Source organism: Centroberyx gerrardi, chromosome 2 (assembly GCF_048128805.1).
Source record: "Centroberyx gerrardi isolate f3 chromosome 2, fCenGer3.hap1.cur.20231027, whole genome shotgun sequence".
Lineage (NCBI taxonomy): Eukaryota > Metazoa > Chordata > Actinopteri > Beryciformes > Berycidae > Centroberyx > Centroberyx gerrardi.
In genome coordinates, this window is record NC_135998.1 from 33,042,751 (window position 1) to 33,062,491 (window position 19,741).

The following is a 19,741-nucleotide window of genomic DNA, read 5'->3' on the forward strand; positions in this document are numbered from 1 at the left end:
GGAGCAGTTAGCATCATCTGGTCAGCAGATGGAGAGACCGGAGAGGGAATCATGTGGATCTACTTTCTACTTTCTTCAACTCGTCGTCATTTTGCGCCTAAAAAGTTGAACATAAACTCAACGATAACCTTTACCTCACTGGAGACTAGTGGTGGAAAGAGTCCTACTTAAGTACAAGTATTGTTACTTGGCTGATATTTCACTTCAGTAGAAGTAAAAGTACTGGTGTAAAAACCTACTGAAGTAAAAGTAAAAAGTGGCTCATTTAAAATGTAGAAACTAAAAGTTACTGAGTTACTTCTTAGAAAAGAGAACGTTGTTATCCATGATCTTTTCCATGTGATTCTAAAAGGACAAGAGGACAGAGTTCAAACTGGATTCTTTCAACTGGAAAAATTAGAAATTAAATTAAGTAAAGCCAGATGTGAATGGCTTCACAATTTGTCAGCTTACGATGGTCCAGTTTTTGCTGCTGACGGAGAGACACAATATCTGTAATGGATGTGATTCAGTACAATACTTCAGTAAAAACATACTTAAGTAAAAGTAAAATTACTGACTTTAAAAATACTCAAACAAGTACAAGTACACAACAAAGCTACTCAATTACAGTAATGTGAGTAAATGTAATTAGTTACTTCCGTCCTTGCTGGAGACTTTATGACCTTTTGTAATATTTTGGTCAGGATAACACAAAAAAAGGAAAACAGAGATTTCTAAAAATAAAACAAGTGTTGAGTGTTCAACAGACCTGAAAAAACATATATATCCAATCCATATTATCTCGCTTCTATCAGTAAGAAAAAAAGAGTGAATCAGCTATTTTATATCCTCCCAGAGTGCTGATAAATGACCTCACCCAGAAACAGCAGTGGATTCCTTAGATTGAAACAAAACACATCACGCCCTTTCTCCAAAGACTTTCCCTGCCAGTAAGTGCCTGGAATTTATATATCAGTGAAGAGAAACAAGTCCGGCTTGTTCACCTTTACAACACACACTGTGTCCGAGGGGAGAGCGTTCCTCATTTCCTTTCCCAGAGAGTTTTTTCCTAGACATCCTGGGATCTGAAACGGCAAACTCCCAGTCACAATACAGCTCTCTCCTGACTATCAACTCCACCTATTTCTTGGCAGCTAATGATAATATAACTAAAGAACACCGTAAGATTTGTTGCACTATAATAATTATTAAACTGTTCTTGCTAGTGGCAGAAAATGGGTTAAACTTTGCCTGTATAGCTCACTCTAATTACAAAATCATATTTTCATCATCGTACATTACAGACTGGACTGAACAGGGTCAACCTTGTCTGGGCTGCTATCTCTTTAAATAGTGCTTACAGTTGTGCTCATTGTATAAGCCTCGCTTCATGTACTTACCCTGAATCTATTCTACATTATCATAGCAGAAAATCCTTTATTGAATGTTATATAATTGAATCACATGAGTATATTGTAACGCAAAAGTCTAGTACACAAATTCCTTACTCAAGAAAAAGTGCAAATACTCATCTAAAAATATAATCTGGTAAAAGTTGAAGTAGCATTTCAAATCCTTTACTCAAGTCAAAGTATAAAAGTACATGGTCTTAAATTGACTTAAAGTATAAAAGTAAAAGTAGTCATCTAAAAAAGTCATTTCTAATGTTCTAAACTCTGAATCCCAGATGAGAAAGAGTCTGCAGCTCAAATCACTAGCAGCTGAATTCACTGACGTTAATTATCTTCCGTTTGTGGGCGGAGCCAAAGAGCAGCAGTAGTTCAGCAGGTCTGCAGTAAGTAGTGTGATTTCAACAATGGCTACATGTGTAGAAGTTTTTATTATGCCTCCGCGCTGGCGACAGCCGTGGCCGGAGGCATTATGTTTCCGGGTTGTCCGTCCGTACGTACGTACGTACGTACGTCCCATTCTCGTGAACGCAATATCTCAGGAACGCCTTGAGGGAATTTCTTCAAATTTGGCACAAACGTCCACTTGGACTCAAGGATGAACTGATTAAAATTTGGTGGCCAAAGGTCAAAGGTCAAGGTCACTGTGCTGAGAAAACGATCTTGGGTCATTCTACAAAAACGGTGGAAGTGCTGTCACTTACTTTTGCAGGTACCAAAATCCTTTAAGTTGACCTAATAATCACATTAATTATATATGTTCAATAAATAAAGACTGTCCTTGCAATGATAAAACAAAGTTTATTGGCGGAGGCATACAACCGCGAGGCAGTTATTTAGTTTCTCTTTCACTAAGTTGCAGGGTTATTCCTGTTCAGATTAAAACTTCACAATTCGATTCATTTCAAGGTAAACATAAACCTTAAGTCTTCTGAAAGTGTTGTAGCACATTATAGGATTGCAGTCTCACATGTCTGAGTGTGAGCCAGGCCCTTACTGGCAGAAGTCGACACTGAGAAACTCTTGAGAAAGGGCGTGATGTGTTTTGTTTCATTCTAAGGAATCCACTGCTGTTTCTGGGTGAAGTCACTATCAGCATTTTGGAACGTGTTTCCATTTCGGAACGCGTTTGCAACCATTTGGCAAGTGTTACTGGATGGATTAGACAGTTTCAATGTAGACACACTGACAGTGGCTTTGCTCTCCATCTCAAAGTAAACTAATGAAAGGAGAGAAGAGTCGCGAAGACACTTAGAGAGTTTCTAAATTTCACTCAACCATAGCACAGTAGGTAAATATACCGCACATAACGATCACTGAACTTATAGACTTCCTTTTCCTTTTGGCTAAGCCGTCATGCTGTTGAAGCAGGCAGTGTTTTACACTCATTCACCCAAACTTCAAACTGCTTTCAACAGTTTATCACCATTGACATTCTGGATGCATGATTTTTGTACTGCTGAGACGTTGCCTGAACACTGAATATCTTTAAACTTGAAACAATGATATTGATAATTATATGTGGAGGAATATGATAAGATATGATATGAATATGATAAGAAAAAAGATTAAAATGATGATGAATAAGGTGAAGAAAAAGAAGAAAATAAGATTCTAATAATACAATTAAAGACATTAACTATATCTTTATTGCACTTTTCTTCAAAAATGACCCTGCCCCTGTCAGGTAAAAGTAGTCTCTCTTAGCTTCTTTCCTTTTTTTTCATTTATTTCTTTAGTCTACTCTGAACACACATATATGAAATAATGAAAAACAAACAAAGCATCGCTAAGTAACGGACAATGTATATCCTCTAATTTTCGTGTACATGTGGCTGTCCACCGCTCTGAGTAAAGTGTGGAGCGGAGAGACGAGCGAGACAGCAGGATGAGATAACGCAGCACAGCAGACAGACAAATCACAAGGAATCCTTCGGCATGTTTTGTCTGGGACAAAACACATCTGCTCCCAGACACGAAAATGTCCTTTTCCCCTACAATGCACGCACATCCACACACACACACACATCCACACACACACCAACCACACACATCTGGAGAGATCTATATAAGAGAGAGCTGGTAAGTCTGCTACTGTGTGCAGTCGGCCCGCGTAGAAACAGCAATACTTCTAAGTATTACGCATCACCGAAGAGGCCTGGAGACTTGCAAAGTGGAAAACATGTCACCTCCGCCAAACACTTCGCCATAAAACTGTCCGACCAAATGTAGCAGCTCGGCTCTAATGTGAAACAGGCATTGCATCATCAGAGGTGGAAGAGCCTCGTCACTGCCTCTGTGAGTCAACAGGCACAGAATCAAGCAGACCGCGCGCTTAGTGACGACACCGACATGCAGGCTGCGAGCCGGTTATCCACCCAACCTGTCTGAAGACCAGTCGGGACGGTGCGCTGTTTATTTTGGGAGAGGAACCGATGATGACTTAGAGGTTTCGACTGGAATGAGTGATGGTATTGGCGTGTAAATAATAGAATTTGGATGGAGAGCTTGTGAAACTCTGATTTGTGATTACTACAGCAGAATAAAAATGGAGCTAATATTGCGATTCATTTTTCTGCCCCACGATACGTATTGTCACATTTTTGTATTGCGATATATTGAATTTAGATATATCGTCCCATCTCTAGAGGTTACTATTGTCTGTTTGTGCTCATACGATGCCGCAGTCGCATCATATTGGAAGAAGCAGAAGAACGAGACAGAATCTTGTTGCTACAACTTGGGAGCATTCATGTAAATAATTCATTACAACACCAACATCCAAGATGGCGATCATGGCAACCATAAACAAACTGCAGCAGGTATTTGCTCGCTGTTTGTGAGCAGTAGAGTTTATTGCGAATACATTTTTAGTTTAGCTTTTACATTAGAATGTGTTATCACAATCATAGCTAATCTGACCTTGATTTTGTTTTATCTAGCTTGTATGTAATGCGTTTTGTTTTAATCTTCCCCTTTTACTGTGATGCATCGGTCTGTCAGTTTCAGTTTCACCATGCTCCCATTCTTTTCTAATATTATTACTATTAATATTTTTTTCTGATTTTCATTATTGTGTTTATTTATCTTCTTATTTTGCACTTTGTTGCAATCTTGCACGACAGGTGCTATGCATATAAAGTTTGATTGACTGACTGATTGAATGTAACTGATAATTTGGATTTTTATCACCTTGGACTGCCGACATCGGTGGATTTGCTGTCATGTTTGCCACCTGTGTTGAAATATTCCCACATGTCCTGCTTGTAATGTGTTATATTATTAAAAGGCTGACACAAAGGTTTCCTCTCAGTCAGCAGCTCATATCTACAGTTAATCTGATATGATGTGACCACAGCATGAGATCTGCTCATCTGAAGTGAGTTTCGTAATGGACTATCAAGCCGCATGTGATGTAGTCACGGTCAAAGGTCATGACAAGGGTTTTGATTTCATATCAACAAAAAAGTGCACTATGAAATGAAGCTAAAATACAATATCTACTTCTGTTCCAGCAATACTTTGAAGTCATATTTCACTGTTACTGTATTTTGGCCTTGTTGGGTAGCGCAGCGCAGCGAAGTCGGCTCTTTTTCCCGGCTGTCATGATGATAACCTGCAGGCTCCTGACTCACCTCACTCTGAACCTCTCCTGAATGCTTTTTAAGTACTTTTTCCACCAAATTAAAGTCTCTGTTGAGTTGGAAATATTGCAGCTGCGTGGGCGTTTTTTTTTTTTTTGTTGAATTTCTTTTTTCATGAAAGAAAAAAAAAGAATTTGCTTATACAGTGGGAAATGGAGCGGGACCGAGTGTTGTAAGACCACAGAGTTATAATGGACGAAAGAGCATTTCCATTTATATCGAGATTACTGAAAGGTCAGTTGGCTGGTATACTTTGCATGGCTTCCAGAGAAGTTTAGATTGTGATGCGTATCTGCGGTGTGTGGGAGTCTGAAAGTTATGCGTTGTCATGGTGAAAGCATCATCAAACATTTTAGTGGCAGTTGAAGATTCCTCTTTCTTAATCTCATGCCCTCTCTACACACAACAATGCTCCTTTAAAACATTATCAAACCTCTATGGCAGCCATACAGAAGGAGAATACCCACGATAGCACCCCTTCTATCTGTTCTGATTCTACGGTTGAGATGATGTATATGAGGGGGGGCAGACAGTGGTGCAAGGCAGCCGCTGGGCCTGGGCTCAGTGCTGAGTGATGCAGCCTCTCAGATAGGCTCATCAACAGATGCATTGTTTCAGCTGCTGCTGCTGATCTCAGATCTCACACAGTAGTTGCTATCGCAGAAGACTCCCTGTCCTGCATTTAGATAAACTAGTGCAGTGCCCGTTCGCCCGGCTGCTGCACAGAGCGCTGGCCGCTTGTTTATTCAAAGTTTATTAATATTGAATGTGTCGCGTGTCCAAATTGCACCAAATCCGACACTGCACGTCTTTGGGTCCCCAGCAATACACCCGCCAAGTGTGAAGGAGATCGGACGAACGGTTCTCGAGATATGCGAAGGACACACACACACACTCACTCACTCACTCACTCACAGACAGATTCCACGCTTTATAGTTAGATGCTGTAGATAGATAGATAGATAGATAGATAGATAGATAGATAGATAGATAGATTCAGAAAATAGTAGTTTGACATTGAAATAGTGTGGAGGAAAGTATGGGTGTGGAGGTCGAAGGGGGTTCAATTCATAACTCATGACAACAAGTTTTCAACTGGGAGTGAAGTTTTCATTTTTAGTGCAAGTTTATCTTATATAACCATGACCAAAACCTTATACTCATCTTAACCAAACTGTTTTTTGGTTTTCTTAGTTTTCCTAACCTGAACTGAAGTTATTTTACTTGAACAAAAATTAATCGTTAGAAACCTTCTCATATGACGAACATGTCAAAATGGCGTGTCCAATTCATGCTATTGTCACATAATCCTTTTCATGGTGGAGGAACGTAAATCTTCACATTATTTGTGTCCACAACATGTAATCTGCGTTTCAGAGTTCATGCTCATTTCACAAAATTTTGTGAGACTGTTGATAGATGGATAGATAGATAGATAGACAGATAGATAGACAAAAATGGGAAAAAAAAGGGCATATTGTTTTACTATGTACTGTATGTCTTTCTTACCCAGTACGATCACCACGGTTTTCAGCAGAGACATCATGGTGTCCCGGTTGCGGCGCGGCCCGGAGCTGTGCCGCGACATCCTCATGGTCCTCTGGCGCACGTAGACGAAGATGTGGGCGTACAGCGTCACCATGACGACAAAAGTCACCAGGTTAAACACCGCCCAGAAGACCAGGTAGGAGTTGCTGTACAGGGGCGCCATGTTGGAGCACGAGTCAATGCTACAGATACAGTTCCAGCCCACGCTCGGGATGGCGCCCATGACTATCGACATGGTCCAGATGATGACGATCACCACCACCACGCGCCGGTTGCTCATGCGCGTGTGCAGCTGCATGCGGAACACGGTGATGTGGCGCTCGATGGCGATGGCGAGGAGGTTGGCCACGGACGCCGTCAGGCTGGTGTCGATCAGGCCCTGCCGCAGCAGCCACGTCGACACCGTCAGGCGCCGCGTGTTCGGCCCCGTGTTGAACATCAGGTAGAAGTAGGCCAGGCCGGCGAAGAAGTCGGCGGCGGCCAGGTTGGCCATCAGGTAGTAGATGGGGAAGTGGAATCTCCGGTTGACGTAGATGGCGATCATCACCAGGAGGTTGGCGAGCATGATGAAGATGCACACGGTGATGCCCAGGCCCATCACCAGCCGGCTCACAGTGTTCCACTCGTTGGCAAGGTATTTGCCGCTGCGGTTGTAGAAGAAGGCGATGGTCTCGTTGTAGTAGCACTGTTCTTCATCCATGGTGGCAGTGGTGGTTTCTGAAAGGAGAGAGGAAACATTTACTACTCATTACTTATTAGACAGACTTACTGCGAGACTGTTATCTGTTTGGTTAAAGAAGGCGGAGGTTTTGTAATAGCAGATGAAGAAGACGGAGGTTTTGTAATAGCAGATGAAGAAGACGGAGGTTTTGTAATAGCAGATAAAGAAGACGGAGGTTTTGTAATAGCAGATAAAGAAGGCGGAGGTTTTGTAATAGCAGATAAAGAAGGCGGAGGTTTTGTAATAGCAGATAAAGAAGGCGGAGGTTTTGTAATAGCAGATGTCTTTCTGTAAGTTGGCTGTGGTGTAAGGGAGCAATTTCAATACATTTTTTTTCAAGTAGATTGATCATGTGTAACAGTAGCTGCGTTTACATGGAGCCTTTTATTCCACTAGTAATCAGAATAGTAGCCCAATCAGAATAAAATGTCTCATGTAACCGTAACCTCGTCATGTAAACGCTCATTTGATCACTTTCTTTGGTTGGAATATCTAAACTGTTTCTCGCTCGCCCATTTGATGTAAGTTCAGACGTCAATGACGTTTACTTTTTCCCGGGAGAATTTGCATCATTGCGGGTGCAAAACAAAACATCTGTTGCTGACATTTTGGGTTAGTATGTTCTGATGAAACTGTTGTTTTTTCACGCAGGTCCATCTTTTAAAAACATAAGCCCATGTTAGAGTGCTGGATTCTGTATTTTGCGAGTGTCAGAAACATTTATTCTGATTACATACTGTGCAGCATGTAAACACACACCACGCGGTCCTTTTATTTAGCGCTCATGTAAACACTTGCGGGGAAATCTTCAATCAGAATGATTTCATTCAGAATGAAAAAAATATGGCTCACGTAACCGCAGCTACTGTTCACCATTGTAGAAAAACCCATCTATGGCCGGTTGATGGAGAAACTACCACAAGAGAAACCACAGCAGAAACAATAGATTGCATCACTACATCATATCTGATTGTGTTCCCCCATTCTGCATCCAGTCATATCAGCGCGTGATCATATCTGCCTCTTTACAAATGAGCCAAGCAAGCTGAATCCATGGCTGTAAGGATGAAGCATTGGTACAAACAAACAAACGGCACCGAATACATAACCTCCTTGGCGGAGGTAATAAAAGAACAGAAAGAGATTTGCCGAGTCTTTTGTTTTAGTCACCCCACTCTGTGTCATCACACATGAGCAATAATCATAATACTATTTTGGAATTTCTATAGAACTCTCCGCTTCCTGAAACGATTAAGCGCCAAAGTTGTCAGGCCAGCTGCGACTGGAGGGAAGATAAAGTTAGATGGAAATTTTAACATTGCATTACGTAAGCGGAGAGTTCTATAGAAATTCCAAAATAGTATTATGATTATTGCTCATGTGTGATGACTCAGAGTGGGGTGACTAAAACAAAAGACTCAGCAAATCTCTTTCTGTTCTTTTATTACCTCCGCCAAGGAGGTTATGTATTCGGTGCCGTTTGTTTGTTTGTCTGTCTGTCAGCAGGATTACGGAAAATCTACTGGCCCGATTTTCATGAAACTTCGTGGAAGGGTGTAGCATGGGCCAAGGAAGAACCCATTAAATTTTGGAGCAGATCCGGATCCGACTCCCGAACAAGCCTCACGAACAAGCAATAATAGCACGAACATTGGCCTTGGCGGAGGTCTGCGCTCTCCGAGTGCCCTTCTAGTTCCTTATGTAAAACTGTTCGGGCAGCTAATATGTAGCGAGGCATAAAACTCAATACATACTAAATGAAATATACATGAACACAGAACACAAATTAAACGTGGCTCAATTGACATTGAATGACCAGGGAAGTGGGTCAAAGGTCATGAGATAAAAATTTCACTCTGCTTGATTTACCCTGTTGTTACCTAAACCTACAACTTAAAGGGATTGTCCTGGGTTTCTTGTAGTTGTGTGTATTGCGTGTTTATGCACATGTGAGAGCAAACATGCATGAGTGTGTGTGTGTGTGTAAGTGAGTGAGTCTGGGCCTGTGTTGCTTTGAGTGTTGCTGACTCTGCTCCTACTTTTTAAAAAAACCTACACGGTGTATTGTTCTAATTTACGATAACAGTGGGTGTGGGATTCTTTGGGGAAAAGAGGAGAGACAAAATTATATAATACTGTATTTCAAGCATATCTACTGCTCAGTTCCAGTACTTGTTCTGCTTGCCGGGGGAGTTTAGACAGAAGAGAGCAAAAGGCGTGAGAAAAAGAGACAGCAGGGGAAGAAGAGGATAGATTAGAACGAAGATTAGACTAGATGAGAAAAGAAGAGATTAGAGGGGGGAAGAGAAATGGATGAAATTGAAGACAAGACAAACAAGCATGAATTGGGATGAGAACACAGAGACATGTAGTAAACAGTGCAAAATCTCTGTTTAGAGAGAGAACTGTGTTGAAAGAGGACAGATAAAACGCAGCCTCGACTAAATATTCCCTTTGTTTAGGAAGCAGAGGACAAGCTGTCAGTAACTTCTTGGAAACTTTTCATGGCTATTTGCTATCGCCGTTGCTACACATGAAACCCTGACAGCTGAACACAACAAGTCTACCCCCGTTCTCTGGGGGTCGTTGAAAGGCATTCTGGGAAACGTAGGAAATCACTAACTGAAGTAGCAGAAGACGAGGCAGGTTGGTCTTCACGGGTCTACCCGAACCCTAGGATCCGAGACCCGACCCGGGACCCGTATGGGTTCGGGTCCACGTTTTATTATGGCCAATCGGGTCCGGGTCGGGTCCCATTCTATTACCGCAGGTCCCGGGTCTGTTTATCATTATGTGTAATACCCGAGAAGACCTGTGATCAGCGCTGATCACGAGACGAGAAACGCATGGAAGCGATCAGCGAAGGATCAGATTACAAGAGCGAAAATAAGGTGAAAAATTTAATTGCAATTTAATTTCCTTGTCGCTTATTGTAGGCTACGTAGCTGCTAGATTCCATTATGGAGTCTCAGTCATCTACTGGACAAACTGTAGAACGGCACAACTTGGCAAGTCTTTCTGTTATTTTGATCTCCTTTTATTAGGCTACCATATGTTGTATCCGACATGATAAACGTTTTTAGCAGTAGAACGGCATTTTTAGTAGCAATTTTAATTACCGGGTTTGTCGGGTCCATAAAATCTCTCTCCTCTCGGACATGCACCGGGTCGGGTCTGTAATATCTCGGGCAAAAACGGGTCGGTACATATATATATTTTTAAAAATTATCGGGTCCAATCGGATCTTGGAACGAATTTCCCGGGTCCATTAGGGTTCGGGTCCGTAATTTTGGACCCGTGAAGACCTCTAGTGGGGACACCAAGAAAGGTAAATTACAACACTTCATCACAAAATAACTCATTCATTGAGCACCACAGATTGATGAGATATAACAGTGTATGAGTATCCGAAAGAGAATTTTTCCTGCAAGATTTCAAATTTATTTACTGCTACAATCGATCCAGACCATCCAGAAACAGGCACGTGGCTCCAATTGGGTCCCAAATGACAAAAAATACAATATTTAAAACACCAAAACTGCATTACTGCTGATAAAGTGTGATTTAGGAAATTAGCCAGGTCTTTATACACCTGGTTCTACATCTTTGAGAGGCAATTCTCACAGAGATTTTCAGTGTTAGTTCACTGGCTACACACTGCAGAAACTCCACAATGAATACTGAAGTAAACTGGTCACAGATCAGCTGTCTTACTCTAAGAGACTTTGTGACTACAGACCCAGGAGATGAAACGCAACAGCGGCAGACATAGTACGCTTCTCTGTGATGAAGACTGAGCCCAGCCTCCCTGTGTCTTCCCGTTGTTTAAATGGGAAAGGACAAACTGGTCGAGTATTGTCCGGTAGCTTTTACCACAGCGAGGGAGGACAGAAAGAGAAGGATAGTAGCAGAGAAAGTCGAGGGCCGAGGCAAATATTTATCAAAGCTGTCAAGAGTAGGAGTGCAGCTCAAAGATTACAGACTCCATATTATGACAGTGTGCATGTATGAGCTGAAATCACATGGGAGAAGACAATTGTTTACGTTTTCACCTGATAGAAATCCCTCTTCCAGGAAAATTCCTCTTTCATAACATTCAGAAGGTGCTTTAGGAAACTCGTGGGTTTAATATTATGTTAAGCCCACGCCTGAAACCTGAAAAGACCAAACATCCCCTTTGGATTGAAGCTCAGCTTGAGTCACAGTCGTTTGGATTTGTGTTTGAGTCCTTTGTGTGTTTCACATACGGTAAACAGCCATCATTAAACAGGGAGCTTTATTAGGCCAAAAGGCCACGACTGCCGGTCTAAGGAAGATTGTTCAGAACAAAACTTGTTTTGTTTACGTGTCACAAATTACAGCTACACTTACTCAAGGGTGGTGTGTGTGTGTGTGTGTGTGTGTGTGTGTGTGTGTGTGTGTGTGTGTGTGTGTGTGCCTGTGTATGGAAGTGTGAGTGCGCCTGTGCCTGTACCCCTATTTGTGTGTGTATATGTGCCTGTTTTTGTGTGTGTTTGTGTGTGCCTGCATGCTTGGCCCGCTGTGAGTGCAGCTGTGGCCGTGTGTGCATGTTTATATGTGTGTGTGTGTGTGTGTGTGTGTGTGTGTGTGTTTCCGCGCGTGCACACACGGCTGTCTGTTTGTGAATAAACCCCAGTGTGATATGAAGCTGAAACATGTTTTTTCCATCTGGTCGAGTTTTACGAGTGTTCCTGCTTTAAAAACGCATCAGAGGAAACCAAGAAAACTAAGCACAGCAGCAACATGCAGCTTAGAGTCAACTCTCTCTCTCACACACACACACGCACACGCACACACACATGCACACGCACACACAAACAAAAACAACACATTCTCACATGTACAGACTCACAGAGACACACAAAAACACATACACAGAGTTCTTTTGTTATGAAAGTCCACCATATGAGTGTGTGTGTGTGTGTGCGTGTGTGTGTGTAATAAGCCCCAGTCCCACACCAGTGCTTAGTCTCTCTCCTACACCCCAGACCGGAAACAGGACCTCAGGGCTACAGCAGAGTGTGTGTGTGTGTGTGTGTGTGTGTGTGTATGTGCGTGAGAAAGAGAGAGAGCAAGAGCAATTGAGAAAACAAGGGGGGGGACGAGAAATGAAAGAACAAGTACTACAGGCTCTGGGTTGAGGCCCAGTGTTTTTTTTTTGGAAATCCCTTTTCCCTTGATTTACTTTCTAACATGGCCGTTCCAATCCTGTAGTTCTTCTTCTCTCCCTGCAGTGACACAGCAAAAAGATCCTCCCTGCCAAAACTGAGTTGCAAACATAAAAGACATTTTTCCACTTGGACAAATTTGTGGCGTTGAAAACAAATCAAAAAACTCACAAAATTCACCGCAAAAAAAATAAAATAAAAATAAGGTAGGCTCCTGGGAAATGAGGGAGTGTTGAAAGCTATGAATATTTGCTGAAGTTGGCCAAAACATTTTAAACTTCCGCACCTCATCTGCAAAGGAAAACTCTGTAAATCTCACTGGCAATACACTGTTCCAAAAAAAATGATATACAAGACAGATTACGTAATGTAGAGGAACAGTTTTACCAGCCGACAGCATTGTTTTTCATTATACTTTTGTTCCATCGCACGCCATGTCATAAACGTTAAATTTATCCCATTTATTAATCCTCATCCAAGCCAAAGCCAATATTGCCCATCAACTATACACTAGCTCAAAATGTTGGCAGCGTGTCACATCCTTAATGGGTGTTTTATCCCCTTGGCCAAACTGCTGTGTATTAGGCATGGCAGCGCACCAATGACAGTATGAAGGAAGTTATAATCAATTAAATAAACAACTTTCTCGACTTTGTTTATGTCTACAATTTCCTGAGGGAGTCCGATAAGAATCTCCATCTGCGGCCGTGTTTGCTTGGAGTGGCTGTAAAATGTTATTTCACTCACTGTAATAGCAATGGTATCGTTCTATTAGGTATATTGTATGATGCTTTATCGCCCGCGGCAACCGAGATATATCTGCTTTATAGCTGCACCTGTCCTGGTGATTTTTTGAGGAGACATATCAAAGATAAACATAGGCCAATAATTACTCTAATATCGCTGTGGCTTCATTATACGTATTACTGCGTGTTTACATGAGGTTAATGGACAAAATCCCCAGAATTTCCAGTCATCTTTTCTGAGAAGGGGATGAGTCATTTAAACCAACTGTCAGTAAAACGCAGATATAGGAGCGCTACTGGTGCGACAGAAGAGGATGCTCTTTGGTCTATATGGGCCAAAAACCTCTGATAAAACACGAAAAGTCCTGAAAACTCCAGTGAAAACTCCTCTTTGAAGTATCAAAAGGCTAAATACTTTATGACATCATAGGAGCATTAAAAAACAACAACAATGTTTTTAAGATGATTGATTGTCAGCTGTGTGGCTTTGACACGCTCAAGAAAGCTCTATGGCCGAAACATGTTGGGTGTTTTTTAATGCTTCTATGATGTCATAAAGCACTTAGCCTTTTGATACCGCAAAGAGGAGTTGCCTTGGTTTTTTCTTCAAGTTTTTAAACAATAGACGTTATTTAAGAATACTACTCTATCATGGATGGATTACGGACTATTGGATAATTTATAAAAAGTAATCTGAATTTGTCTTTCCACATATGCCAAAGTGTAGAACAATGCAATGCCCTTTTTTGCAGGAGTTTTGGTTTTAGTGCATACCAGTACCATAGATCAGTGATTCTCAACCTTTTTCATATCAAGGCCCCCTAATTTAGTCCACATTAGAGCCACGGACCCCCATTTGATGAGATAGTTTTCTCTCTGATCCAAATCTGAGGATATTTTTATTGTTAGATATGACTTTGTTCAGAGTTCCATGACTATCTGTATTGTAGGTAGAGAGATAAGAGATTCTTCTACATTCTCTGATTGTGTTAACTTCTTGTAAATGAAATAATGGGTGAAGTTTAACAATTCATCAATTTGCTGGGGACCCCCTGGAACCCCCTCAAGGACCCCTGGTGGTCCCCGGACCCCACGTTGAGAACCACTGCCATAGATGAACCAGCCGCCCTCCAGTCACCAGCTCCTACCTGGAATTCAACCTCCTGCTAGTTTAATCTCCATGAAACCAGCAACCTTCCAGTTACTGGTCAGCATCACTGCCTGTACCTCTAGGCCAACCTGCCAACCCAAACTACTTAGTAAATGAGGACTATTGTGCAGAGTCTTGCCAGGTTTCCCAGAAATACCTCTCCACTAAGATCATCTTTCTGAAAAGCTTTTGGAAAACCGAGCACCGATAGCTCAAGCTATCTTATCCCTCCAGCTGGTAACAGAATGTGTTATTTTCTACAGTAACCCCATTGAAAACATCATGCACTATATGATTACAACATCTACAACAATCGTTTATTTTCCCTCTGTGTCTGGAGACGACACATGACAGAAGGGGGGAAGGAAGGGTTGAAAGAAGGATGCAGCAGATTGTAATTACAGAAGATGGAGAGGTCATTCTCCTGCGCTGTAGACAGGACTATCTCCTTTCCCTTTCACAGAAGTTTTATGTCAATTAGACTACCAGAAATAGCAGCCAGCAATATCACTAGATTAAAATAGAAGCGTAAACCTTTGTCAACGCTGAACAAAAAAAAACACCCAAACACATCATTTCTATCGCTTAAATTTTAAGTTAAATTGATTTATATTGATTTAAATTGAAGTCCCAGATCCACATCACCACCAAACTCTAATCAACTGATCCTTGGTCCAAGGCCAGTATTAGTGTTACTGTAGTGGGAAGCCTGGTAAGAGTTTCACGTCCATGTGAACAGTATTTACTGTAGTATGGCGTTTCTGAGATGATACAAATCTAGCTCTATACCATCAAAACATACACTGTACACTAAAGCATTACCATGCACCTTAGCACACTACATAAATATTGGACACACAGAAGTGAAACCGCAACCAGTTTACCTTTGCACACTGACATAGTGGTTGATCAAAGCCGTACTTTTGACCGACAAAGATCAAATATAGCTCATCTCTTCTGTTTTGCATCTGTGGTTTATGACCTTTCCATGTCCAGAAGGAGTAGTCGGTTTAGCTTGAGATGCATAGATGTCTCTCGATCATTTGCCCCGTCAGTTCCTCAGGTCATCTATTGTACTTGGTGTCTGTTGGTGTCTGTGGTTTACGGTCATATGTTCCCACAGGCAACAGATCTATATATATATATACAGATACAGATATATACAATAGTCTCACTTTACTGAATGCCTACTGACTGCTGCTGCACCGACACTCCGGCCCGAAGAGGAACTGTTTGGGAAATGTGGCAAATTTTGAAAGAATAGTCTGGTAATCAATTCCTTAAAAGACATATGTAACACATGCTACAACAATACTAATGCAAGATAAATCTATAATAAGGGACAAAACACAGCCTTTTTCTATTTGTTCTTATATTTCCTATATTTGTTCTTTTTTTATCAGGTTTTTATAATGTTTCCATTTGGCCTCTGTAAAAACTTTGTGGTGACCATTTTTTTTGTTTTTTTGTTTTAATCGCTTTACAAATAAAGTGGACATGATTTGCTGTGATTGATGGACCTTCAGGCTGTCATCTAATCTGCATGTAATTTTGAGGTTCACAGTCATTACGTCCTAGAGGGAGCAGTAACTTGGCCATTAGACACACTGAAAGGAGGTAGTTGAGTGACCGTTGTAGTACTAATGCAGGAGAGATCCGTAATGGCGGTTGGGGGGTGGTTGGGGGGGGGGTGAACCTCTCTGGCAACTACTGTAGATGAAAGACCATCTATTCCACTTGTCATCTGCGGTTTACGGTCATTATACGTCTGGAGGGAGCAGTCACTCGGGCATCAGATGCCTGAGGGGAGTAGTCACTACTAGAAAGCAGAGGAAGTGTCAGTCGCCTCTCAGTACACATTCCCAACGCTTTCATCAGACCCTTGGAAGTCTAGACCCTGCAGAGAGAGATCCTGTCATTGTGTGTGTGTGTGTGTGTGTGTGTGTGTGTGTGTGTGTGTGTGTGTGTGTGTAACAGCCGGTGGGTGGGTAAAAGGGAAAGCTTGAGCAAGGGAAAGAAGGACATAGAGAAAGTGGATTTATGTATGTGTGTGTGTGTGTGTGTGCCTGTTCATGTGTGTATATGTACACTGTAAAAGAGAAAGTTTGAATGAATGGGTTGTTCAAGTGTGTGTGCATGCGTGAGTGCAAAAAAGTGTGTTGTAAAACAGAAAGAGAAAGAGACATGGGAGTTTCATGGGGGAGACATGGGGGTTACGTGTGTGTGTGTGTGTGTGTGTGTGATATGCCGTCACAGCAGGCTGTTGAACCCCTGGTGTTGAAGACAGAGAACAAAACGCTTGCTGTGCCTAAATGTGTGTGTCGACACTCTCTCTTCATGCTTGTTAGCAACGTGTGATAAAGTCTGGGTGTGTGTGAGAGAGAGCGACAGAGAATAAAGTGTGTGTGTGTGTGTGTGTGTGTGTGTGTGTGTGTGGCTAATAGGCCAGGACAGGACCACCCTGCAACCCATACAAGTGAGGTCATTACTCAAGCATCGACACCAGGCTGCATCCACATATTCACGACATACGCCTAATTATACACACATACACACACACACTAGCACAGTCACACAGACACCAATATACACACACATTCACCTGTTATCTCTGTCTCCCTCACACATACACACACTTCCAAACACTACTGCCATACCAACATACCACTAAACACATTTACCACATTTACCAGAAATTGCATTGGAAACAACATGAATTTTTCCCTTGTTTTAAGAAAAACTAAGATTTCAAGAGCGAACATGAGTCTAAATGTCTTCTTCTGATTTTTTTTTTTTTTTTTTTTTTGCAGTGCTCCGTTTACCTTACACTTACTGGGCTAAACTGACTGGATCCATTGTGCTAGTCAAGTCAATCCTAGAACAGAAATTGAATCCATTTCAAACAGTAACTAAGCCCAAGTCTGCTCCCAGACTCTCGCCGATCCATCATCCAGCCCTTTGGTCTCCAGGCTGCTCTTTATGAAATATAGGAAATAACGGCCCTGCGAGGAATAGGCTTTAAGGGAAATACCACTGAATCTCAGCTCTGACGTGTGTTATTCCTACACCCAAGGAAAGTTTAGTCTGTATTAGCGAACATTCATTAACGTCTCCGATGGCCAGACAGAAGTTTGACCACTCCCCGATCTGGGAAGTTGTTTTGATATACAGTATGTTCCACAGGGAATTCATTGAAAAAGATGGGAATGATTTTAGGAATGTGCATGACTTTCTGGGGATAGTGATTCATTGCCCCCTTTGGAACTGATAAAACACTGTGATCTACAGCTTATTTGGGTGTAAAAAGTTTGGATAAGAATTATATATATAAGTCCACAAAGTCAGTCTCTCTTTCATTATCAATGAATCAAGGAGCTCCAGGCGTTCATACTGATGCACAGTTCCAGAGAGAATGCATTGTGCAAGATGAGAAAAAGATGAATTTAAAGTCTCCGGGTCAGGATGATTTTCTGGGGAGTACAATACCTTTTTTTCCCTACTTCGGAGCTGATAAAAGCGCTATCATGTGAAGCTCATTTTTGGATGTAAAAGTTCAGAGAAAAGTTGAATGAGCCCAGAAATTCAGCCTCTCTTTCATTATCAATGAAGCGGCTCCAGGCTGTGTACACATCAGCATGGCATCCCAGATGAAACTCTTGGCTCTCCGGTTTGCAAGCTTTGAAAGGGAATTGTTCATTTTCACAAAAAACGGACTGATCTGAGCTAAGTCGTCACAGCAACACATAAATTATCAAATCGAATATTCCCCCGAGGCTCGTACACATGTGGGACGCTATAATCAGATGCAAAACCGTTTTTTTTTTTTTAATATAAAAAAATAAATGACCAAAGTGCACCGGGTTCAGCTGTGCCGCATTCTTCCCAGCCAGACTTTGATGTGAATGAGTTATGAGAGATATGACGGAGGTAACATCTGAAACTGATAGAAACTCTCTTCACTGGACGCTTTGATGCTTGTCTGTAAAGTCTGCCTATGGGCTAGGCTTGACGGTAATAGCTAGCATGCCTGTCTGTAGCTTAGCTCAGTTCAGCTGACTAACAATTAGCTTGTCTGCTTATGCCTAAAGTAGTGTGAGTGGATAGTTTGCAACTTATGGCATCGTGCCTCACTTGCACACACAGACACCAATATACAGTACACACACACACACACGGCTAGCCAGGTGCTTCTGGTTAGAGAAGCATGGTGGCCATTTGTGGGGATATTACATTATTATTCATATTCATATTGATTTTCTTTGCATCTTGATGCTGACTGAGATGATTTATGAGCTGGCTGTGGGCCTGATGCACAAATCACCACTTGGCCCAGTTGTGGCAATGTGATATTTATATATATGTATGTATATGTATGTCTGCTGAACAAGGCCAAAGAGAAAGTGAGAAAACTGTCCTGACAAGAGCCTGGCTGATACAGAAGAGGCTGCTATATCAGCATCATTGTTTTTTATACTCTATTATCAAAGGATACAACATGTATGATATGTTTCAATCAAATACATCGTTCCTTTGACATTTTTTTTCTTTGTATATACAATATTAGCATAATTTATATCATTTATGGGTGTAATTTGCGGTGATATGGAATGTAAACTTTCCTCTCCCCTTTCCTCATCTCCTCTCCTCTTTTCCTTGTCTCCCCTCCTCCTTTCCTCTTCTCAGGTCACGTCCTTTCCTCCTCTCCTCATTTCCTCTCCCCTCCTTTTCTCCTCTCCTCTCTCCCCTCCTCTTTTCCTCCTCTCCTCTCTTCTTTCCTCCTCTCCTCTCACCTCCTTTCTTCCTCTCCCCTCACCTCCTTTACTCCTTTCCTTTCCTCCTCTCCTCATCCCTCTCCTCCCATCCTTTCTCCTCTCCCCTGTAATCCTTTCTTCCTCTCCCCTCACTTCCTTTCCTCCTCTCCTCCCCTCTCCTCCCCTCTCCTGATTTCCTCCTTTCTTTCCTCCTCTCCTCTCCCCTCCTTTTCTCCTCTCCTCTCTCCCCTCCTCTTTTCCTCCTCTCCTCTCTTCTTTCCTCTCACCTCCTTTCCTCCTCTCCTCTCACCTCCTTTCCTCCTCTCCTCTCACCTCCTTTCTTCCCCCCCTCCCCTCCTTTACTCCTTTCCTTTTCTCTTCTCCTCATCCCTCCCCTCCCATCCTTTCTCCTCTCCCCTGTACTCCTTTCTTCCTCTCCCCTCACTTCCTTTCCTCCTCTCCTCTCCTCTCCCTTCACCTTCTTTTCTCCTCTTTTCCTCCCCTCACCTCCTCTCCTCCCCTGCCCCTTTCCTCCTCTCCTCTCCCCTCACCTCCTCCTCTCCTCTCCCCTCACATCCATTCCTCCTCTTCTTCCCCCTCC

At 42.1% G+C, this 19,741-nt stretch overlaps 1 protein-coding gene across 1 annotated transcript in view; it reads right to left on the reverse strand.

The window, feature by feature from the left end:
* Positions 1-19,741, reverse strand: part of lpar1 (lysophosphatidic acid receptor 1) — a 45,921-nt gene that overhangs the window by 13,160 nt on the left and 13,020 nt on the right. Inside the window, exon 2 of the mRNA XM_071906014.2 lies at positions 6,545-7,300. Within this exon, the coding sequence (XP_071762115.1) occupies positions 6,545-7,283 (739 nt within the window). The 5' untranslated portion in view covers positions 7,284-7,300. The remainder of the gene's footprint in view (positions 1-6,544; positions 7,301-19,741) is intronic.